The sequence below is a fragment of the Odocoileus virginianus genome, chromosome 30 (assembly GCF_023699985.2).
Source record: "Odocoileus virginianus isolate 20LAN1187 ecotype Illinois chromosome 30, Ovbor_1.2, whole genome shotgun sequence".
Taxonomy (NCBI): domain Eukaryota; kingdom Metazoa; phylum Chordata; class Mammalia; order Artiodactyla; family Cervidae; genus Odocoileus; species Odocoileus virginianus.
The window spans coordinates 11,765,447-11,790,471 of NC_069703.1; the positions used below are offsets into that span (position 1 = coordinate 11,765,447).

At 42.5% G+C, this 25,025-nt stretch overlaps 1 protein-coding gene across 5 annotated transcripts in view; it reads right to left on the reverse strand.

The window, feature by feature from the left end:
• Positions 1-374: 374 nt before the first annotated feature.
• KLF7 (KLF transcription factor 7) overlaps positions 375-25,025 on the reverse strand; it is a 101,143-nt gene continuing 76,492 nt past the window's right edge. For all 5 annotated transcript variants that reach the window (XM_020913891.2, XM_020913890.2, XM_020913895.2 and 2 more), the window contains 2 exons: positions 14,448-14,571; positions 375-6,592 (listed from right to left, as the gene is read on the reverse strand). In XM_020913891.2, the coding sequence (XP_020769550.1) occupies positions 6,541-6,592; positions 14,448-14,571 (176 nt within the window). In that variant the 3' untranslated portion in view covers positions 375-6,540. The remainder of the gene's footprint in view (positions 6,593-14,447; positions 14,572-25,025) is intronic.

Here is a 25,025-nt window from a genome sequence, read left to right on the forward strand (position 1 = left end):
AAGTTGCTCCTAACCCCCAAAACAAATAACATCCCACAATCCACTTCGTTCTAAAATATTGCTTTTCATAACTTCCAACCATTTGCTGTCTTCCTCTCCTTGAAGAAATAAACTGCCTTCAGTGTTCCTTCTTATTTGGGCTCTGAGCTACCTCACTGAAATCATAAAATACACACACACATGCGGGTACACACATACATACCCAACAGCCTCCCAAAACGAAGAAACATGACCTAATACAATCTTTCGCCTTCCTTTTCTCTCTCTGAGAAAGAAAACTCTCATGAGGCATATAAGGGCCCATTTTAGTCTCTTTGAGGATTTTTTTTTTCCCCTCTCCAATGAAATAAGCTAAGGAGAAATACAGTAAGGCATTCCAAGGCCAAACACATTCTACTGTTTATTACACATATTACATTCTTAAATAAAAATGCGTCACATAACATTTTTTGCATAGATATCTTACAATATACCAATTTAAAAAAGAATTATGAAACAGACCAGTAACAAAAATAAATTTTTTCTTCATTAATAATTTTGTAACATTAACATACCACCATCATATAATACAAATAATAGTTTTAAATCTTAAGACTTTTGTACAGCAAAAAAACTTGACAAAGTAATATATTTATATATATATATATAAAAAGCTTAAAAAAAATAAAATGTCAAAAAAAGGCATAACCGAGGGCTATAAGACTGGGTACTTCTGTGATATATTATAAATACCAGAGAAGGCCTGAGAGCATGTGACCGAGGGAGGTGGGGGAGGGGTGGGGCTGGGAGTAGGTCTCTCCAAACACACTTGTTAGACACATCTGGCAAAAAGAAAATGTATAGTGCAAAATCAAAGTTCTTCAAGCAACTGTTAAGAGGATACGAGAGACTTGAAAGAAAAGCGGTAGTGGCTAGGAAGCCATGTGGTGGGAGGAGGGAGAGGGTGCGAGAGAGAAGGAGTTTGGGGAAATTTATGGAAAGGAACGGGGAGGCTTCAAAACATTAAACATTTATTTTTGCCTCTGTGTTATCAAGGAGATCTTGGCCATAACAGGTGTATTTTTCCTCCCTGGAATGAAGCAGAAGTGAAAGATAAAGAAATTCAACTAAGTCTGGGTTCAGATCAGAAATGCATGCTGAGAAAAACAAAAATAAAAAGCTTGAGGACCAGCCAATGAGCCCCAAAGCCTTTCAGGACCGAGATCTGCAGAAATCATCCTGCCTGGAGCCCAAAGGCCTGGGGTTAAAATGTCCCCTCTCCCCACCCTCAGCCCCTCCCGTCTATGTGGAACTCCCAGTGTGTTTTCAATATACTGGCGATTATAAGCATCCATCCCCCCAAAAGATATTAGGCACTGGTGGCTACTCCCCGTAAACGTCAGTAGCCTAACTGTTTTCCTTCTGCGAAGGTACATTAGGTACATGCGCACACGAGTCTAGCTGCGTGCACACATACCACCCTCATTATTCTGATGTGGGGTCCTTTTTTATGGCAGTAGACAGAAGCTGGAGTCAAAGCAGTTTACGATTCCAAAGCTCACAGTTGAAAAAAAAAATTGTATAAACAGTCCCCAACAAAGAACGCATCAATGTCCCCTCGTGACTGCTGAGAGGGAGCCCTGTTTGAAAAAGAGTATCTCGTCTGGGATATTTGTGAAGTGACGGCCTGGGATTTCTCTCTCCATTTTTGATACCTGTTTCCCGAGCACTTACACGTAAATGCAAAAGACCTGAAGAATACAGTACTACCTTGGAAGGGTGCACGTAAGAAAGTTCAATTGCAGCTTTATTTTTCCCTTTACCGGGATCCATTAGGAACCAACAGAGGAGATTTAAGCGAGTGTTAAAAGCAAGAGAAAACCCTGAAGCCTCAGGCAGTTAGTCATGGGATCTCACATTTACAAGGAGTTTTTGCTTCCTTTGACACATTTTCGTTGTTCCATCTCAAGTATTCCCAAAGATCCTCACTGAGGAAAGTAGACCATCAAAGAGGCATTGATGTACACTCAGAACAGCCCCTCCAGTTTTCAAACTGAGATATCACCATGTTTACCGAAACACAACCCAGAGCTGGAATGCAAATTCTCTCCTCCTGCCTCCACCCCCGACTTGGCAGTGGCCACTTCCGGAAGATGCCAGGGAAAGCGTCCCCAGGTAGATGTCAACCAGGTTCTACTTAATGAATTTTCACTTTGGCAAAGATCTGGGTGCAAAACTGTGGCCAGAAATGCTGGACCTCATAAGATTTAAAAAAAAAAAAAAGGAACAATGAACCTGGTTTTTGTAGTTACATATGTTGCATCTCCGCCTTTCCCAACCTTCTTCCTTCTCCTAAAACCAACTCATGCAAAAGAGAAGCAATTTTTCACTTTGCACTCTATTTTATATTTTATGAAGTGACTTCCATACAGGAAACCATTATGAACCAGTAACATTAATCACTAAGTTCTGTTGTTCTTGCCATTTGAGTTCATGTCTTTTGACTTTGCCATAGAGTTCAGGAGTTGGGGCTACAGGCAGACGTCCTGAATGCACTGGGTGAGCCGCCCTGCAAGTCCCATTTATTTCCCCTTTGATGCAAATAGACATGGCTAATCTGGAAGCTTATCCCAAACTGAAGTCCTTAAAAAAAAATCTTCTCTGGCTTCTAGATTCAAAGAAGATTTTTTTAAAACATAGGAATCAGTTCTACTAATCATGCGCGAGGTTGGCTGTCTTTTTTACCCTGTTATCGTCAGGCAATCAAAGATGTAAAGAGGGCACAAGAGGTGCAGAATGGGTGGACAGGGGATACTTGAAGGGCTTTGCAAGGGAGAGCACAGAGAGGAGAAGGAAATGGTCAGCATGAAGGTTCATTTTGGGGGGGGGTCTCCGATATATTTATAAAACGCAGCTTTGTCATGGAATCCAAACATCTCTTTTTCTGGACATAATACTCATCACCACCAGGCATTAAGCTGGGCCAATGAACCATCAGTGGGGCAGGAGGCCAGTAGCGAGGAGCAATATTATAATTTCAGGTTTCCACATCTTTGACTTACAGTCATGTGGTAGGAGAAAGAAGCACAAATTGAAATAAAGAAAACTGTCAATGGCTTCGAAACACTCTTTTTCTATACATTACACTCTGAACCCTGGATAAAGCGTGCTTCGGAGGACAACTACAAGAAACACCATGACAGGTTTTTCCTTTCAAATTGGAGATCTCCTGGAATGCTGGGAGTTAACCATTTAAACGAGAAAATAGTTTAATGTGTTTCAACTGTCCACTAAAGCACTGCTTTGAATAACCTGTCCTCTTGGAAGCAAACTAGCTTCAGGTTATTTCTCAGAAAGCCTGTTCACTCCAGCAGGCTCCTTCCAACCATCTCTGCCATTTCAGAGAGGATGGATACTTGATAACATGCCCAAATAACTGGGGCTACCACTCTCCCCACCCCACAACAGACAGGACTGGTTATCATTCAGAGGTGTCAATCGAGCTACAGAAGAACAGTTTCAAAGCCATACGCTTAGCACCCACCAAATTCTCAGGCCAATTCTCGGTCAACAAATGCCTGGAGCTAGCAAGCCCCACCATCGAGGTTCAGTGCACCCTGCTTGGAGAAAGGTCAGGAGCAGATTACAAAGGACCTCACTGATATAAAAGAGAGAGGAATTGCCCAATATTTCAGACACTGATGAAGACCCAAGGGCCTTTGTTCTGTCACATTCAAATGAGATCTTTTCAAGACCACAGATGACAACGGGGAGCGAACAAGCAATGATTACTCTTTTGCATTTTTTTAAACTTTCTTTTTAATAGAGCCTTGCATTGGTCAGTTCAAAAATTAAATTAAGTATTATAAACCCTTAATAATAGCATTTCGAGAGGCAAGAGCAGCTCCAGCGGGGGAGAGAACATTTGTAAATCGTGGCAGCCACGGCTAATGCCATCACTGGGACTGTGCGTGCAGTCATGCTGGAGGCTGCTCTAGAAAGGGAAATCAACGAACCAACAAAATCTGGGCTGTCTAAAGTTTCATCTAGTGCACTGACTGGAGGCGCTACAGTTTAATACAGCTGAGGTTCAAGGTCCCTCACACATCCTTCATCCAGAAAGGATGAGCCACACATTCAAATATAATCCCATGGTCCGCCCTGATGGACTGGCTACAAACGCACTCGAATGCAGTCGAGAAAACTACGAGATTGTCAGCAAGCAGTGCTCCAGAAATGTTTCTAAGTCATGTCTAGTTTTAAATCTTTGGAATAAAACTGATTTTTTTAAATACCCTCTGACTAACATATACATAATTGCCTCTGGCAAATGGGCAGATTTTGTGTGTGTGTTTAGGGTGGTTTTTTCTTTTTTTTCTTTTTTGTTTTTGGTCTAAATTGAAAAAAAGGAAAAAAGAGAAAGAAAACTTGAAGGGCCAGACCTCAGAATGCCCCAAGTGTCCAATTGGCAGCTACAGCATTTGTGATAAGGAGGCTCCTCTGCCCTCAGACGAGTAGTTTCAACATTTCAGTGAAATCAAAGTTTGCAGAAAGCTGAGAAACCAAATGCCAAGGATCTTGAAGTTTGCTGTCATAAATGAATCTGTGTTTCTTATATTTCCTTTCAAAGACTTCAGTTTTGCATCCCAAATAGGTATGGGGTAGCATTTTAACAGTCAATGAGTCAAACAGTCAAAGGAGGGCAGGAGAGGAGCCAGCTGGTATGAAGGAGCAGCAACCATGGGCGGACCAAATGCCATTTTTGTTTTTTTAGACGTGTCTTGAAGGGATGGTCCCAGAATATACAAAATATACAATCTGCCCTAATAACCACCCCGCTTGCTTGCATAGGCCATTTAATGGTCCTAAAGGCAGTCTTTGGAGTTGAGGCCAGTGCCAGCTAGCTAAGAATGCGGGTAGATGATGGAGACCGATATTGGATGTGTGTGGGGGATGGAAAGTGAGGCATGGAACCCCCTCGGAGTCAGCTTGCAGAGTAAAAGTGAGGCCTCTGTTGATCCCAGGTGCTCTAGGGCACAAGTCATGGTGGGCCTAGCCAAAAAAATTAAAAAATCAGAAATATGTCTCTCCTTTTAGATAGACCATGAGAGAAATATCTCAACCCTTTCCTTAAATGTCCACCCTTTATTCCCACAACAGCATTTTGAATTGTGTATTTTAACAAGTGGGGTGACATGACTCAGTGGGTATGAGACAGGAAGAGAGGGTGATGGTTTCTGAAGCCACTAGACTTGGGAGGCATCCTCCGTTCTCCCCATTCCTGGAAAGAGGGATATTTTTGGCTTTTTTGTCAGGTCATAACCCAGAGTTACGTTCAATATGCAGCTGCCCTTTGAGACTAGCGACATCTATGCTGAAACTGGTTGTTAGGGTAGCAGTGACACACAGCAGGGGTTGATCACTATGAGCTGAGGTCAGGATGCCTCAAGGGGGATGAAAAGAGTGTGATGTCCCATCTGATTGGCTGCTTCGAGAGCTGGACATCCAGGTGACGAGAGAGAGTCCTGGAGAGGTTTAGTCCATGGAGAAAAGATAAAACATTTAAGCTTCCAAATAAGCTTTTCAAGTTTTCGTTAGCAAAAAACAGAGAGATTAAAAAGAAAAAATCTAGCACTGGCAATAAGGTGAGGCTCAAGGGATACACTGTGATTGATCATCAAGGACTTTATTCTCTTGGCCACTTTGCAGTCATGCTAGAAGTTTCCAGAATCCCTAGTGCATATGGTGTGCAAGAGTCAAAAAGTAAGAAAAGAACACTCTTCCCTGGAGACCTGGAGAGTGAAGTCTAGAGAAATGCAGGCCAGAAAGGTGTAAGGTGTTATTCCGGAGTCTGCCGCCGCTAAGGCCGTTGGTATCGACTGGAAAGATCTCAATAGTACTAAGAACCAAAACTGATCAACAGTTCTGTGAGGAAGTCGGACGCACGGAATAGTAGGACTTTTCACACACAAAGGACAAATAAACCGAGAGTTAATTTTGGCTACCAAACTGCAATTTGGTTTGCTAGGTCATTTTCCCCCAACTATTGAAAAAGAAACATTAGTGCTACACATATGCAACTTTAAGACGTTGTATTCTCCTATCAAGTTGCACTGAGAAGCAAGTTAAATAAGCCCCTCTTACTGCCGTCCACCTGTAGAGACGTCACATCCATTTTTTTTGATTTCCATTGGCAACAGCGGGAAATAATTCCAATAGTGCTGAAGTAAGCAGCCAGACTGCCTTGCTGAGTTCACCTGGTTTCTTTCTTCTTCTTCTTCTTCTTCTTCTTCTACCATCTGGCTAGGGCAAGGCATAAAGATAGACGTATATATTTTAAATATAGCTGAGTGCATGACTGTGTGTGTGTGTGTCTATGTGTGAGTGCGTGTGTGTGTGTGTGTCTGTGTGTGTGTGTGGTGTGTGTACACAGAGGTTTAATAAGTGAGAACTTTCTTCTGCGAGGCAATGGATCCCCGCCTGAAGTCCAGCCCCCGCCTCATGGCATTTCCTTCAGACAACGGCCGGCCGACGCCATGGCAACTCTGGCCTTCAGGTTTTTTAGATATGTCTCTTCATATGGAGGGCAAGATGGTCAGACCTGGAAAAACACCTAGGGAAGATAAGAAAAACAAGGATATTAGAGAGATCTGCATCAAGAACTCAACTTCCATCACCCCTCAGAAAATGATCAGCCCTAAAAGAGAGAGAGAGGCAGTGTGTGTATATTGAGAAACAAGGTTTATCGGGCAGGTGAGCTCAGCAGTCAAACTGCTTGGGTTCACCTCCTCCAACAGCTGTGTGACTGAACACCTTAACCTCTCAGGGTCTTAAGTCTTAGTCGCTCAGTTCTGTCCAACTCTTTGCGACTCCACAGACTGTAGCTCATCAGGCTCCTCTGTCCATGGAAGAACACTGGAGTAGGTAGCCATTCCCTTCCCCAGGGGGTCTTCCTGATGCAGTGATCCAACCCAGATCTCCTGCATGGTAGGCAGATTACCATCTGAGACATCGGGGAAGCCTGGTGTCTTAATTCCTCCTCAATAAAATGGGGAAAATGAGAGCACTTACTTCATAGATGGGTAGTGAGGATTAAGTAAGATGATCTATGTAAATTGCTTAGAAAATTGCCCAGCACATGGTAAAATCTTGATTAATATTAACTATTATTATTGTGATGGTCATTATTAAAGAAGAAACAAATGTAGAAGTGTTTTGGAACTAATATGCGCCATGCTCATACACTACAAAGGAACGATTAGCCTGTACTATCAAATGATGACACTCTTAGCACTTCAACACCCAGATTTCAGTCTTAAGTTTTACAATGGAAGCCCAGAAATGCTGCCTGTGATATCTTCAGGTCTATATAGGCACCCCACATTCAAAGGGAGGAAAAGCTCATGTTTATTGATAATGGTGTCATATGCGGGCATGTGCGTGGTGTTTCTCCAGTACTACCCTAGACTCAATGGACATAAGTTTACGCAAACTCCGGGAGAGAGTGAAGGGCTGGGAAGCCTGGCATGCTGCAGTCTATGGGGTCACAAAGAGCCAAACACAACTTAGAGACTGAACAGAAACAAGAAAACATCCTCAGCAACCTTCCATGGTCAATCTTCACACTCTTTTCATGGGCATGCATGGGGTAGGGCCCCTGAGGCCGGGTCACACAGCCAGTGTGTGGCAGTCATGGGGTGAGAACCCAGACAGTGTAAACCCACTCTTTGAACAGTCTGGTACCCAAGGTCGACTACTGAATCCCTTTGGCGGCCTCAGAGTGAAAGCAGTGGCTGTTTTCACTCCTTCCCCTTTCTTTTAATATCACCCACTTGATTTTGCCCTGGGTAGTAACTCTCCCACATTCTCAGTTGTGTGTGGCTAACCCGCCTCCTAAGGCTGAAATGATGGTCATGGTGATCTGCTGAGGGACAGTCAAGTGATCCACAAAGGTCAACGAGAGCAAGTTCTGGGACATTTGCTAAAACTATTGGAAGAGAGATGCTCTTTTTGGGGCGGAGACACTAAGATAGGAGCTGCGGGTATCCATGAAGCCACGGGGGAAAGAGCCTATTTGAGAATGAAGTCAACAGAAAAAAACAGGTGAAGGGTTAGGGAGGAAAAGAGAGTTTCTAGTACTGAGGACAACATCTAAGCACCTGGACTCAGCCAAGCGTGAAGACAAATCGAATTCTGTTCTTCTTAGTTATAGGAGATAATAAAAACCCCTGGAAGCTAACTCAAGACTGAGTCAGGGTTCTCTACTTATAACTAATAGAGTGGCCATTTCTGCATCTCTGAGGCTTACATACAGTCTCAGCTTCCTGGGCTGGAATCCCAGGGAAGTCAGTGCATTGGACAGCAGTCATTCTGAGTTCTGGGTGTGAGTTCTCCCTCAGATCCAGCCCTAGAAACTGGTCTCTGTCCTACCTGGGAGAAAGTTCTTGAGGTCCCCTGAGACATCCTTCCAGTTCAGAACTCTAGTTGGTGTATTAGCAAGCTGTCCTGCTCAGGTCAGCAAGGGTTCCTGTTCAGGGCAGAATTTCCCTGTATTTGTTCATTCTTAAAACAAAGAAAGAGAAAACTCCTGCCCCTATCTGCTGACCCCAACACTCTCCACACATGTTTGTGTTCATTTCTCAGACACACATGCTGGATAGAATCTCAAGAAAATGAAGCGAAACAGAACAAAGTAAAATGAAAAAAAAAAATTATCATAATGAGTAGAAAGTGATCTAATCCAGTAACATATTGAATAACAGTAATTCTAACCATAAGTGCTTATTTCGGGCTCTGATTTGGTATAAGCAAGATACTTGAATAATCCCTTGGCATAGCATCTAAAGGGGATTTGATTTACTATAAAACAGTGATAAATTTTCTTTAAAAGCAAGTACTTGGTGTCACCGGTGTAAGAAAAAGCAGTACAGCCTTCAGGGAATTTAGCATTTGACTGTCCTGGGCCGAGGGCACACTTAGTTCTATCCACTGCCTCTTCTCTTCCTTTCCCTTCCTCATTCCCCTCCTCCTTGCTTCCTTCTCTCCTTCCTTCATCTCAACGGCATAGAGAAAGAAGATCTAAGTCGGGAAGCTGTTTTTGTAGGTATTTCCTTTCTAAAGTTAACATTCTTACAAGAACTCTATAAAGAAGGTACCATTCTTAGCCCCATTACCAGATGAGATATTCATCAAAAAGAAGCAAAGCCAAAATCTGAAGCCCAACAGCCTTGACTCCAGAGCCCATGCTTTCAGCCATGCCTAGTTCTCAGGCTGAGCAGAAGGTCAAGCTGAACGGTCTGTTTAAAGAATTGGTAGTAGGCAGAATTGATGGATGGTCTTCCCCAAACACCTGCACCTCATCCCCAGAACTTGTGAATATGTCAGGTTCAAAGGCAAAGGGGAATTAAGATTGTGGGTGGAATTAATTTGCTGGTCAGCTGACTTTCAAATAGGAAGCTTCCTCTGGATTATCTGGGTAGACCCAATGTCACTGCAAGGGTCTTTAAAAATGGAAAAGGGAATTAAAAGAGAAAACTAGAGAGATGGAAGCGTGAAAAGGACTCGATAGCTTTGATGATGAAGAAATGGGGTCAGGAGCCAAGGAACATGGACAAAGCTGAAAGCTGGAAAAGGCAAGGAAATGGGAGCCTCAGGAAGGGAATGGAGAGCAATCCACATCTTGATTTTACCCCCAGGGAGATCTGTGTTGGACTTATAACCCAAGGAACCGTAATATGATAAATCTGTAAAGGTAAATAAGGGTGATACTAAACTTGTGACAACTGGAAACACTGTCTAGAAAATGAATCCAGAAGTTAATCTGGTCAAGCCTGAGCAGCAAGGCCCTGTGAAAAAGCCACAGAGCACGTACCAAGAACCCTGTGTCCAAAAGAGGCATGTGGGGATTCGAGATGGTAAGGAGCAAAGCAGAAGTCTTTGCTACTAGTACAAAACCTTTCTCTTTTCTTTTCCACATCCTGAGAACATACGGGACCAGCAGTATTTTTTTAATTAATTAATCAATTAATTTTTGGCTGTGCTGGGTATTTGTTGCAGCACATGGGCTTTCTCTAGTTGCAGCAGATGGGAGCTACTCTCCAGTTGAGGTATGCAGGTTTCTTACTGTGGTAGCTTCTCTTTTTGCAGAGACGAGCATTAGGTCTCATGGGGCTCAGGAGTTGCTTCATGGCATGTGGAAATCTTTCCAGACCAGGGATTGAACCCATGTTTCCTGCATTGGCAGGTGGATTCTTAACCATTGGATCACCAGGGAAGTCACATGGGACAACAGCATTCTGGATATAGGACTTCATTTGAAATAACCACTCAGTATGTATGTGTTCCATACTTCCATTCTCCTTTAACCAACTGCTTAACCTGTGCTGGGTATCTAGCAATCTGTACAAGCATTTATCTTTACTCTTTAAATTCTTTCAGAAAAAAAAAAGTAGAAAACCAACCAATTCTTTAAAATGGTATAAAATATGATTGCACCCCTCCTGAATCAAACTAGCATCATTATTTGTTAAAGTTCTAGAAAGTGCATGGATTTAGAATGAGACTGGGTCCCTCACCGTTGAGGTCTTATTTAAATCCAATATACCAGTAGGATACTTAGTCATGATTAATTTATATTTATTAAATTATACTTACTGAGTTCCACATAGGAACAGTAAAGTAAAAAGTAATAGATAAACTCTGCATCTAGAAATGCAGAATTGAGTAATTCTAAGGGTAATATATCCCCAGAGGGTATTTAGGACTGTACAGCAGTCAGGTGACCTTAAATAAGAAAGTTCTTAATGACTAAAATTTGTTTACTGCAGAGAACTAGTCAAACCCTTATTGTCATTTCTCTCGCTGATGAAAAAGGCCCCCTGAAGTCACATGGGCATTAGGCCAACAGCAATGCACCAGGCACCAAAGGGTTAGATACAGGCTGATGTTTCTCACCACCTATAAGTGGGCTGACCAAGAGATCAAAGATCAAAACACCTCCTCTAAACTTCCTAGGGTCTTGGAGGTACTACGCTGGGAGCAGGCTCCTTGGGTTATAGCTGCATGTGGCTACTTGGGGAAATAGCCCTGCTTACTACCATCAGCAGCCTCTTGCTCTGTGGGCTGAGAAACAACAATCATCCCTTTAAGCAGCTGATCACTGAGTGGGCTGTACTGCGTAGTTTGATGGTAAGACAGCAGAAACACCTCACTGCTTCCTCCCCAGACCTGAAGTCACAAAACTTAATGTCTTTAAGGCCAGGCAGATAAAGTAAATGGGTGCAATGGGTCAAGAGTAAGAAACACACAGCATTTCAAAACCATCTGATTCTACCTTGGAATATAAAGAAATGTTGCTCTTCATTAAGAGGAGATAATCTGGACATGCTACACGACAACTGATGTTCTGCCTTCGTACTGGGGAGACCGTGGTGAGGGAGGGGGAACAGAGAGAAATAAGTAATCACAGGACCATCACCAAAGGCAGTGATGGCCAGTCAGCTCCAGAAAATTATGGCCACCTGGGAATGTGAGTTCACTGTTACCTGATCTTCCAATTTTTCAAAGCCAGGAACAGAGATTTTTGTGACATTAAGCAATTTGAAATGTTAGCAAAACAAACAAGAAACTCATGTATTTTTTAATTTACCCTATAGGCAAAATAAAAGTACAAGTTAGACTTGGTACCTGCTTTAAGGTCAAGAAACCCCAGTCTTACTTAGTTCAGTCTCTAAGTAGCACAGTCTGAGGGCTTCCAGGTGGCACTAGTGGTAAAGAACCCACTTTTCAATGCAGGAGACCCCTAAGAGATACAGGTTTGACCCCTGGTTCAGGAAGATCCCTGGAGGAGGAAATGGCAATCTGCTCCAGTAATCTTGTCTGGAAAATCCCATGGACAGAGGAGCCTGGTGGGCTATATGGTCCGTGGGATTGCAAAGCGTCGGACACGACTGAAGTGACTTAGCACGCGTGCCCACAGGGTAGCCTGATTATTCAATTATATGAGGCAAGAGATAGATTTCTCAGGCTCATACATATTGAGGCACCAACAGGATCCAGTGCTCTGCTAAAGGCTATAAATGTACTCTTTTTTTGAAGTTAAAAGTCTTCTAGGGAATGCCAAGTCCGCGGTCACTCCAGGCTTTTCTTCCATCACTTTGGGACCACTCCAACTCCCCAGCCACCTCCCAGACCTGCTCTATTTTTAGCACAGTTCCTGCAGCTGAAGTACAAGGTGCTGCCTGTCAGGAGACACTAACGAGGCTCCACCCCCTGGTTTCTGACACTGGTGAAAGGCACCGACTCTCCTGCCACAGAAGTTTGAGCTACTTGCCAGCTGCCCCAAATACCATGTCACAGTTTGTACCATCTGCTCAGCAAACTTCTAGCTCCAGAAGCCAGAGTGTATTTTGATGAGGAAAATTAAGCAAAAGACTAACTGAACTACCCATCCCTGACATCTCCTACACTGAAATACCTGGTCAGTTTGAAATTATTTCTCCATACACATCAGTCAGGTTTAATCCTAATAAGTCAAGTGCTGGACAGACACATTGTTGTTCGGTCGCTCAGTTGTGTCTGACTCTCTGTGACTCCATGGACTGTAACATGCCAGGTTTCCCTGTCCTTCACTATCTCCTGCAGCTTGCTCAAGTTCATGTCCATTGAGGTGGTGATGCTATCCAACCATCTCATTCTCTGTCATCCCCTTCTCCAGAATGGACAGTTGCATACTGCTTAATAACTCAGTTGACTTAAGAGGAATACTAAGTCTGGCAGTTTCCCTATAAGAATTCTTTGCCTGTTTCCAAGGCTTATGGCTATCCATAAAGCATGATTTCAAAGTAATAGCCTCACCATCTTTCAGGGAAGGACAACTCATGTGTACCTACTACCACCACACTCTGATAACTCACAAAGGATAGATATATCTTCATCCCCACTGATATAATGCCCTTCCTCAAAGGACTGTGGTCAAAGAGCCACCACCTATATAGCTTCTTTAATTAGTAACCAGGGTTAGAGACGGGCATCAAGAGAAAGTTTCAAATAAGGAGCAACATCACTGAAATATAATCTATAGGAGAATAGCTGCTGATTTCTATAAATTCAGGGGGACTCTGAGGTGAATGGGACAGAAATGACAAACAGGTTGTATTTGGGGGTAACAGAAGAGAGCTCTAAGGGACAAGCAGACAATAGCTTCACGGAGTGTACTTCCTCAGCCTTGGGGTGGGAGGTTATCTTTGGGCTCCAGAAGGCATGGGGGCTTTATTTAGTTCTTCAAGAATGAAGATAAGAGGAAAATAGGCTCTTCAGGAAAAAGGGGGGAAAAAAAGGGAGGAACAACGTGAATGCTTCTTTATAAGCATCTTAAAGGAGCACCAAGGCAACTGGCCACCCATGAAACGTGGCCACTCCTGTCCTGCTCTGCACCAGAGGAAGGTCTGGTGAGGGGGCTGGGGGAGGCAGGATGCAAAAGCGATCGCATTTCCTCCACCAGAGAGCCAGGCCTCTGCGGACATCCTGCACACTCCTCCTGCCACCCTGCAAGCGAGGGGCTGAGCCGGGGAACCCTGAGGCTTTCAGGGCTTTTATCGTATTAGAAGCATTTTTCTCATCATAACCGAGACCTTTAATATTGCATTAAAAAGATGGTTAATTTTCTTAAGCTTCCTTTTAAACACAGAAATAGGATTAGAAGGATAACACGCTCAGATGCAAGCCCATTATTTGATTACGTCTAAACCTAATCCTGCCTTCACCTTGGCCTGCAGAGTCTCCATTTTGGGGTTTATTGGTTGATAATGCCAGGGCTGTCAGATACTATTACTTGTGTAGTGTCTGTTGCTACGTGCTCTTTCTTCCACTCTCAAATGCTGAAAGTTTGAAATTGAATTATAGGATGAGTTCTCAAAGCCTCCCCATCTTGACCCTTGTACCTACTTTCAAAGAAGAAAGGATGGCTCTGGCCCCCCAAAAGAATGGGAACTCTCTTCAGTAAATTCACTTCTAACAATGCTTCAAAGGAAAGTCTTATAACTAATTTCCCCTCCTTCATGCAGGCTTTCTACTTCTCACATTGAGAAAAATCGATTGATATTAATAAAAAGATCAGAAACTACTGGTGACCATTCTGTAGCCTATTAATTTTCTTATTATACTAAAATGATCTGTCACATCATCCCCTCGAGGGTAGGAGTTAGGTCTCACTAATATCTAGAGACCATCACAATGCTGGTGTTCATGAAATACTCATGTAACTGACCCGAGAGTCCGTATCATCTCTTGACTGTATGCAAGGAGGCACCCTTATCTCATTGGTTTTCTCCATGGAGGAGTAAGAGGCATCCCCAGGCCTGTGTCTCTTCGAGAGGCTTGTGAGGAAGCCAGGAGCACACGACCACCCCGCCCTCCGACCCACTTCACCATCTCCCCTTCCCAACCCGCCAGCTGCTGAGTTTCTTTACCTGTCGCAGTGGTTGCATTTAAAGGGCTTTGCACCTGTGTGTTTCCTGTAGTGCCTCGTAAGTTCATCGCTTCGTGCAAAACGCCACTCACACCCTTCCCACGAGCACTTATAAGGCTTCTCACCTGCAAGGAGAGATGGAATGACCATGGTCAGTAACAGGAGCAAAATGATCCGGGTCTGTTACCTACTCTTCAGTCTTGGAAAAGGGCTATAAAATCATCCCTGAAAGGCTAAATTTCCTAACATAGTATGTCACTTTTTTTTTTTAAAGCCTCTTAGTGCTTTTGTTGCTGTTATTTTTTTTTAACCTTCAAAAGTGGTTTCAGGAGATCTTCAAATCTAGAGCTGTCATTTCAGTTCCCAGAGTCAAAGCATCTCCTTTGACTAGAGAGGGATCAATTTTTATTTATTTTCTATCCTCTGGAGCACTCTGACCCCCCACACACTCCAAGCAGAAAGGAAATGTGCTATTTTCATCAGAACCACAAATGCTTCTAATTCTATTTTTCTCCAGAACCTAGAGTAATTTACCATTTCAGCCTTCTGAGGCTTCTCCCCTCTCTTCCCTCCTACCACAAAGTGTAGCCAGGTAGCTGACTGACAAGGCAAAGAGCTCAGGGCTCCCAGAACCTCAGTTCCTTCCAGTAAATGTGAGTGGAAAGACAGTGATGAGGAAAGGCTACAATTTGAGTGTAAAACAAACAAAAAAAAATCACTTAACGATTCCTGGTATTTATGTAAAATATAGTCACAAAAGTCCCATTTAAGAAGATCATCACTTAACGACTCCAGCGCATTCATATTCGAGACCGATACACACTATTACAAAATATTTTTAAAGTCAATTTGTAGAGCAAGGTTTCAGCCACGTTGAAGCTGCTTAGAAGCATGAAATCCAAGCTCTGTGCTCAAGTGACCTTTTTGCTCAGTAAATACAGATGGAGGAATATGGGAGAGAAAGTACATGACTTTTCCTAAGACCTTTTTTTTTTAACCCATCAACGTCTGTCGCCAAACATGACAAATATTTACCCTTCCAACTGTATGGTGGGCTGGTTCTAATAAGAAGAAAACTGATCTTGGAAATAATGAGTTACCGAGTCCTGTCACTGACAGGCTGGTTAGCATAGAGGTCGACAGTTCTCTGAAGCCAACTTTCCTAGGCTCAACTTTTGGGTCTGCCCTTAACAATCTATCCTTGGGAAAGATGATAAACCTCTCTGTGCCTCTGTCTTCTTTTACAGATAATAGTAGTATGTGCCTCAAAGGGAGAGGATAAATTAATGGACACATGCACTAAGTATTTATCAGAACAACGCCTGGCATAGATATGATTAACCTAACTGGTAAATCGTATAAACTGCCAAACCCGAAATCTCCAGATACACAAGTGCCAAAGTAGTACGGAGGCCCCACTATTTCTCCATTTTTAATAGCTCAACCTTCACTAGGCAGCAGTTAGGAGACCTTGCCCAAATACTATACTTGACCCACTTTCTTCTTTCCACCTTTCTCCTTCCCTTTAAACCTAACTACAAAGTGTTCACAATTCTTTATTTGTATCACCTAGAATGGAACCAAACAGGATTGAAAATTTTATTTCATTAAATCGGTGCCCTAGTGAGCCGCTGCTCTGTAAGACCCATGGAGAAGAGGAATGAGAAATACAGGTATCTCTTTTCAACTGAACCACGAGGACATGAAGGAAGGCTAGAGGCACAGGAGGAAACCCATTCAGTTTTGGAAACCAGGAAAAAAAAAAAAATCACTAAGCGGTGTTAAAAGTTCACCTTCTGGATCCTTACAGCCACAATTTTAGAAAAGTGTGCCTGCTGCAGAGAGAGAAGGTGAAGCGTGATGGGGTCAGGTCAGCGTCGGAGTTAGCACAGCTGGGATCTTATTCTGTTCGTTACAGGCGCCAGGCCTCAGGGTCCCCGTCTGTCAAATGGGGGGTGAGATTCCTGTGTCTATGGTGAGGCTGACGTAAGGTGTTGTGTATCAGGCATTTCTGGAGCCTGGCCCAAGGTAAATGGTTAGTTAATCTGAATGCCCATCCCTCCCCATTCGCCTGTATTCTCAGAGGCGGCTGAAGAGACAGGTCTAAATGGTGGTCAATACAAACTTCCAGGACTCAGGCTCCAGCCTGCTGAGCCTGGAATCACTCTGGTCAACCTAAATATTGAAAAATGGGAGATTCTTTTAAGTCTGAAGTGTTACCTCAGTATACTGATGGAGAATGGACCAGAAAGACCATGTCCTTTAGATCTGCTCTGAATGAGTGGGATCTTAGAGGGGAACTAAGAGACCCCAGTTGGAGAGAGAGTACCAGAGGCCTGTTGGCATCATTTACTTAATGCTATTGATCACCCTTGAGCCTCTGTGACTGCAGGGCAATCTGGCAAACACAGCAACAAGAAATGGAGACTGAAGCACCAAAGGCTTCAGAATTCCAAGTGCCCCTTACTCCCAAAAGGCCTTCACGTACAAGTAACACCGGAGGGTCCTGGAACCTTGGGGACCTAACACACCTCAAAAGCAACAACGAGGCCTCTAGAGATGCCACGACATTCTGCAGCAACAAGCAGAGACATCCAGTCCCCAAAATCAATCCCACAATCGAACAGGCCCGTCCATCATAGGCAACCACACTCTGAAGGACACAGGAAGGACAGGGACAAAATGGAGATTAAAGTGGATGTCTTTGGGTTTTTTCTTTTTTTTTTAATTTCCAAGTGTTTGCTTTTTCCCTTGCTGAATTTTTTAAAACTAGTTTCGTTCTGTTTTATGCTGACAAGTAATGTCAAGGATTTAGTTATTTCCCAGAAAATAATGTGGATGCTCTGTTAATTCCTGGCACAAACCAAGCGCCCTCTCCCCAGTAGCTATTTCACAGCATTCTTCCAGTGGCTGCGTCCCTGTTGCAGCTGCAAAGACAGAAACGACACGCAGCCGGACTTGGCTCTGAATTGTGTCACCTAACATTGTCTCCTGCTTCAGCAGGCGCTACACAGAACAACACTGAGGACAGCCCCTCTGCCCTGCCAGTTTAGCCAAGTTATGCTATAGTGATTCGTCAAGCTATTTTTCCAACGTCTGATTAATGAACCCACAAGTTGCCATTTCTGCAAATGGTCATAAAAAATTTAAAATAACCAGGAAAGAACTCAACCAAATGAAGGAGTATTGCCTGAAAGAGGGGGAGTTCAGAAATCAGAGGGACAGGAAAAATAGAATGGGGAATACAATTTCACGTTTAAAGCTCACTAATGCTGCAGGGCATGAATTCATGCTTTCCCACAAAATGGCCTCTGAAATGCAATGTGGTCCAAAGCAGAGTGGCCTTTTATTCAGTTTTTTACAGAGTAACTCTCCCTACATCATGATCATCACATTTGGTTGATCAAAAAATACTGTCACCATTGCCTTCTGAACATGTACCTCCAATACATGTAGACTAATCCACAAATTATATAAATGTACTAACGTCCTAACACATTCAGTTCAGTTCAGTCACTCAGTCGTGTCCGACTCTTTGAGATCCCATGAACCGCAACACGCCAGGCTTCCCTGTCCATCACCAACTCATGTTATAAAACATACATGCGATATAGAAATTTAAAAGAATTAGGGTCATTTAAATATAAACAGGGGCTTCCCCAGTGGCACGGCAGTAAAGAATCTGCCTGTAATGAAGGAGATGCAGGTTCAATCCCTGGGTTGGGAAGATTCCCTGGAGAAGGAAATGGCAACCTACTCTAGAAACTCACCTGGAGAATTCCATGGATGGAGGAACATGGTAGGTTACAGTCCATGGGGTCACAAGGAGCTGGACACGACTGAGCAACTAACCCCCTGCCCCACACACAGATATAAACAGAAGTTATCAAAGTTTCTTCCTGCATTCAAAATCACAGTGTTGCACAACTGTGAGGCCACGGCCCTACAGGGGAAATGAGAAGATCTTACCTCCACACTCACTGGTGTCTGTGCTTCCAGCCTTGGTCCCTACAGTCTATTCTCCCTGCAGCAGCCAGAAGAACCCTTTGAAAATATAAACTGGAACATGCATGTCCCTTACAGGAGACTTTAATCTTTCTATTTCCATATAATTATTTTAACACCCTCTGGGATTTTATTTTATGCACTGAAAAACATTATTCTGCAGAGGGTTCCACAGGCTTCACCAGACTGCTAAAGAAGTTCATGACCCAAAAAAGGTTAAGAAGAAATTAAAATGTAAATGTTCCAGTGGTTTCCTACTGCTCTTAGGATAGAAGTCAAAAGCTTGTAAGGTCCTGTTGTATAGAATGCCCACGATCTGCCCTGGCCAACTCGATTACTCAGGCCTACCTGACTGCTCCCACCTCGGGGCTTTGGCACTTGCTCCCTGCTCTGCCCGGGATGCTCCTGCCCCCTCACTGCCGTCAGGTCAATGCTCAACTGTCTCCACTTCAGAGAGATCTACCCTCGGCATTCTCTGTTGAGCAGCAGCAGATTCTGTCATCTGCTGGGACCACTCAGTCGCGACAGACTTTATTTTGGGGGGCTCCAAAATCACTGCAGATGGTGACTGCAGCCATGAAATAAAAGACGCTTGCTCCTTGGAAGAAAAGTTATGACCAACCTAGACAGCACATTAAAAAGCAGAGACATTACTCTGCCAACAAAGGTCTGTTGAGTCAAAGCTATGGTTTTTCCAGTAGTCATGTATGGATGTGAGAGTTGGACTATAAAGAAAACTGAGTACTGAAGAATTGATGCTTTTGAATTGTGGTGTTGGAGAAGACTCTTGAGAGTCCCTTGGACAGCAAGGAGATCCAACCAGTCCATCCTAAAAGAAATCAGTCCTGAACATTCATTGGAAGGACTGATGCTGAAGGTGAAACTCCAATACTTTGGCCACCTGATGCGAAGAATTGACTCATCTGAAAAGACCCTGATGCTGGCAAAGATTGAAGGTGGGAGGAGAAGGGGATGACAGAGGATGAGATGGTTGGATGGTTTCACCGACTCAATGGACATGAGTTTGAGTAAACTCCAGGAGTTGACGATGGACAGGGAGGCTTCGTGTGCTGTGGTCCCTGGGGCCGCAAAGGGTTGGACACGACTGAGCGACTGAACTGAACTGCATCACTTTGAAATGAGATTGCATACTGTTTGTGTGCAGTACTGTCTGCTTCCCCTAGGAGAGTATAAGCTTCACGCAGGCATCTCTTTGGTTCGCTGTGATACCAATAGTACCAAAGAGGGGCCTGGCTCAACCCTGTAGAACACACTGCATGAATGAAGCATCCTTTCTGATTTGCAACAAAGACCCAAGTCCACACAGAGGAGCAGGATAGTCTAAGCGATCTCAGTCTCTCTCTACGTTCTGACCTGACTTAAGAGCAGAAAATGATTGCTGGCTTGTTTAAACCCAGCCATACCTCTGTGTCAGGGACCACAGTGTGAAACTCTACAATGGATTAAGTATTCCTTCACCATCATAGATCACTTCCCACTTCTTCCCTAGCCACCTGAGCCTAAAAAAGGAGTATCCTGAAAATCTTCCTGTAACCTTCAACACACGCCTGGGATCGGTCTCCTGAGCAACATCTCCTCTGGGAAACCACGTGCGTCATTTTACAGAATTCATTTGTAAAGGTTCTCACTGAAGACGAGTTTGGGAGAGTATAAGTGATATGTCAAATGTATTGCACTATACATTTGCCTTTAAGACAAAGACTGTAGCATGAAGTATGAACAGGTGTCAGAATCTTGCATTAAAAGTCTCTTGAAAATAAACATTGCTAATGCAAATTTTCTGCATTCATTTCCTGATCTGAAAAATTTCAAGTTCCTAATCCAATTCCTGAGGACACTAGGACCTTGATGTACCCAGGTTTCAGTTAAAACTAATTTCATCTATTTACTTTTCTTTTTTAAAAAAATGTAGCTACTAGATTTCTGTTGTCTGGGCATGTTAGGGTCCTAGTCCCCTTAGGACTTGGATTAGGAATTTGTAATTCTGCAGATCAGGAAATAGAAAAGCAAAATGGAAAGCAGGAAGAATACCCTGTAATGGGTTTATATTGCTACTGAGTACATCTAGAGGGAACCAGCAAAGACCTATCAACTGCTTTCACATCACACTCAGCAGCACTAGAGAATTTAAGCTACCTGGGGAATACAGACATTGAGAGAGAAAATGTCACTACGCTTTCTTAACATTGGAAAAAGAGTAACCAGTAAACATCACTCCACAGCTTGGCAATTCCTTCTCAGGCGGTATCTGCTACAACAAGAAAATACTCCAAGTTCTTAACTCTGCTTTGGAAAATTGTCTCAGAGATCCTCTTAGATTCCAAATGAATCTTAAATACTTTCTTTAGGTGACTGATGGAAAAATGAGACAAGGACTTTATTTTCCATAATTTGAAAACCATTTATAATGACTACATAAAATAAAACACATATTCTTTTATTTATGCTATATGTTGATTCTTTTCATTCATTAATCACTTGCTCATCCAAAAGGCCAAATAGATGCTATGACCCGAGTTACTGAATTTACAAAAAGCACTAGTCACTTTACAGAGCATGCAAACATTTACTCTATTTTTTTAATTTTTGAAACAACTAATAAAATAAAAACTGGCCTAGGTTATGTTAACTCCTCATCGCTTGGCGTGCATGTGTCCTTAGTTGCTTCTGTTGTGTCTGACTTTTTGCAACCCCTTAGACTGTAGCCCATCAGGCTCCTCTGTCCAAGGGATTCTCCAGACAAGAATACTGGAGTGGGCTGCCATGCCCTCCCCCAAGGGGATCTTCCCAACCCAGGGATCGAACCTGCAACTCATGTCTCCTGCATTGGCAGGTGGGTTCTTTATCTTTAGTGCCATCTGGGAAGCCCCTTCATTGCCTGGATCACCACCTTAAAATGGTTGTTTAAAAATCTATAATCTAGAATTTAAACTTTATGTCCTTAAGTAGGTATAGCTCCTATTTTAGAATGCGGAGAGAGGTGAGAAAGGCTTTTGACTTAATCTCACAACTGTTGACAACTGTGGTATCCAGTGTAGTAGTTACGAATCACATCTGGCTGTGAGCACTTAAAGTGAGCCTAATGCAACTAAAGAACTGAACTTTTAATTTAACTTAATTTTAATTAAAATTTAAAAACTGAAAAAGTGTAAAGAATATTTTACACTTCTGGTTAATGTATATTATTAAAATTATTATCAGTATTTCTATTTACTTCTTAAAAATGTGATTACTAGAAAAATTTAAATCACATACATAGCTTACATATATTTCTATTTTGGACAGTACAGGTTAAAATATATCTTCCATGTGGAATTCCCACCATTAATTCAAGTGTAAGGGCTCATCCTTTCTAAACTCTTTCCAATGCCCAGCCCCAAAGCTACGTTACTACCCTGCTTTCCAGATTCACAAACCCTAACATGCATCATCTCCAAAACACTTCATCTCTGTTCACGTGTGAGCAGGTCAAGTTAAATAATGAAACTTCTGATCTAACTCACTGATGGTGAAAATACCATCAACCTCTTCGGTGAGACAATCTGGATGCAACCAACCTTAATTGTTGATTCTATTAATAAGATGCACCAAACAATGACAGTGTTGGAGATTAAAGTGAAAAAGTCTCAGCATTAAAGGAGGTCCCAGGTTGGGAAACCCCATGTGTACACACAAATAATACAAACCCAATGTGTCTGATAAACGCCTGTGTGTGGATGTGTGGAGGAGACCATCCCTAAGACTCTCTAGGACCATCAGGGTAGGCATCCCTCGATGTCTCAGTGAAACCTGAATCACTGGTTTGGTGGAGAAAAATGGACTAGGCATCCAAAAACAGATTCTTCTAATTCTGGCTTTGCTACATATCAGCAATATGGCCTGTAGAGTCAGTTAACTTCTTCATCCCGACTTACTGTCCTCAACTGTGTGGAAAAGATATTTTACAAGATCTGTCCTGCTTCCCTTGTCATTATGAAGATTCAGTGGAATCCAGTACATAGAAGTGATTGGTCAATTACCAAGTCCCAGATGGATAAAAGATTTTGATGATAATGGCGATATCAAAAGGGAATTCACAGATGTGCAGGAGGCCAGGGAAGGCCATGGGACAGAGACCACTGTCACCTCTGTGCAAGGCAGGGGTCACAAGGGCTCCTCCACGAGACCTACACTGGATCCCAAGCACCACACTGAACCACTCCTCAGACCCACCAAGCTTTGTGAAACACAGCCAGAAAATACACAGGAGGAAACAGATCTCTGGGGACAGATTCCGTTTTAATAAATGTTAACTTCTTCCCAGGTGGTGCTGGTGGTAAAGGATCACCTGCCAATGCAGGAGACATAAGAGACTCGGGTTCAGTCTCTGGGTGGAGAAGATCCCCTGGAAAAGTGAATGGTGACCCATTCCAAATATTCTTGCCTGAAGAATTCCATGGACAGAGGAGCCTGGTGGGCTACAGTCCATGGGGTCCACAAAGGGTCAGATACAAATAAGCAACTAACACACTTTTTCCAAAACATTCCTTTTGGAGGTGAACTGTTAGATTCTTGGTGAATTTGTTTGAAATGCTGAAGGAAGAGTGAATTGGTCATGAAACTGGCAACCATCACAGATGCTGGAGTAAGTACAGCTCTCAGCAATTAGAATTTTTCCAAGTGTGCAACCTGTGACTCCAATATAAGTATTTTTAGATACTGCAGCGTGTTTCCCATAGCTCAGTTGGTAAAGAATCCGCCTGCAATGCAGGAGACCTTGGTTTAATTCCTGGGACAGGAAGATCTGCTGGAGAAGGGATAGGGTAACTGCTCCAGTATTCTTGGGCTTCCCTTGTGGCTCAGCTGGTAAAGAATCTGCCTGCAATGTGGGTAGACTTGGGTTCGATCCCTGGGCTGGGAAGATCCCCTGGAGAAGGGAAAGGCTACCCACTCCAGTATTTTGGCCTGGAGAATCCCATGGACTGTATAGTCCATGGGGTCACAAAGAGTCAGACATGACTGAGCCACTTTCACTTTCCCCTAAGGCTAGGGATATCATAATATTCTCAATCAAATTGAGTTTTTAAAATTTCATCAAAATGTGTATCGTATTCTAATATTTTCAGTGAGGTACAATTAATTCCGTTCCCCCAACAAAACAAAAACAAACTCCTACAACTCTTAAGAAAATAATTCTCATACGATTATAAACTCACTTAAAAATTTAGACCTCAACACTCATACCTTAAATTATATGTGCTCAAGCTTTAAAACAAGTCGTTTCTCATATCTTACTCGTGGGGATCTAAACTATTTCCTGGCAACATGGTTAATGCTTTCTGTATTTTTTTCTTATTTTGCTTTGATTCTCACTGGTTTAATTTGGTTGTTATTGCCCAATATTAATTTTAAAAAATAGTGTTGTCAGCTTTTTAACGATTAATTCAAAGAAAGTTTAATACCAATTTGGAAATTGAAGTACATTTTAGTGATTACCTAAGTTACAACAAAGTTAAAAGCTAGATAGAAATTAGATTTGAAAAGTTGTTAAAACATTTGTCTCTTTCTATGTCACCATAACTACACCGTGTGAATTATTTGAAACTAATTCATAGGACATTTCTTCCATTTAGCAATAAAGATATTACTCTGTAAATCAAGTTCCCACAATTCAATGTGATATTTAGCTAGGAATTTGATTAAGACCTATGAATTTCAAACTCATGGCCAATCTTCAATTTTTGCATTCAAATATAAAGATAGCATGATTGCAAATGACACATGCAGGAACAGTCTATTACTACAGCCATGGCTATTCATTTTTGAATCATTTAAAAAAATTTAATTTTAAAAATGACAAGGAAAACAGTGTAACTTTAGCCACAAACAACGTGTTCCAAGCTTAACTGACATGAAAAGTATCACCAAGCCACTGTAAGAGTTAACAATATCTCTAATACAAGAGTGTGCCCTTCAGAAGCAAACCAACATAGAACAGGACCCCTTCCCTGCAAAGATCCAGTATGTTTCAGAGGCTGGGAACTCAGGTGTAAAACTTCACGTGAAAATCGGCAGGAATTTATTCTTCTTGCATGGAGGGAAGCAGTAAGAAAAAGAGTACCGTGGAGCACAGAGTTTTGAAGGAGAGTAGACCTGATATTGGGGAGGATTTGGGGGAGCCTGAGGACAGTGGGAGAGGACTGTGTATCTGGGAGTCATGGCAAAATTAGAGATATGGAGGTCCAGTACCAGTGTGTAGGGAGGGGAGGCTAAAACACATCTGACCAGATCCAAGGCACATGGCAGTCACACTGTCTTAGAAAAACTGTAATTTTCTATTTTTCCTAATGAAAAATTGGATAATATAAGCTCAAAACACTTACTATTAGAGTACAGAATTAATTTTCTGCTACACAGGTGGTATACATGAAGAGAGAGGAACCAGCGGTATAGAAAACCCGTAAAAGTGGATAATCCAAAAACCATGTTAGATCCGACTTTGGTAATTATCTAATGACTAGTGTTAGCATCTTGAATTTGTTCTGATTAAGCTAATACAATCATTAATTGTTAT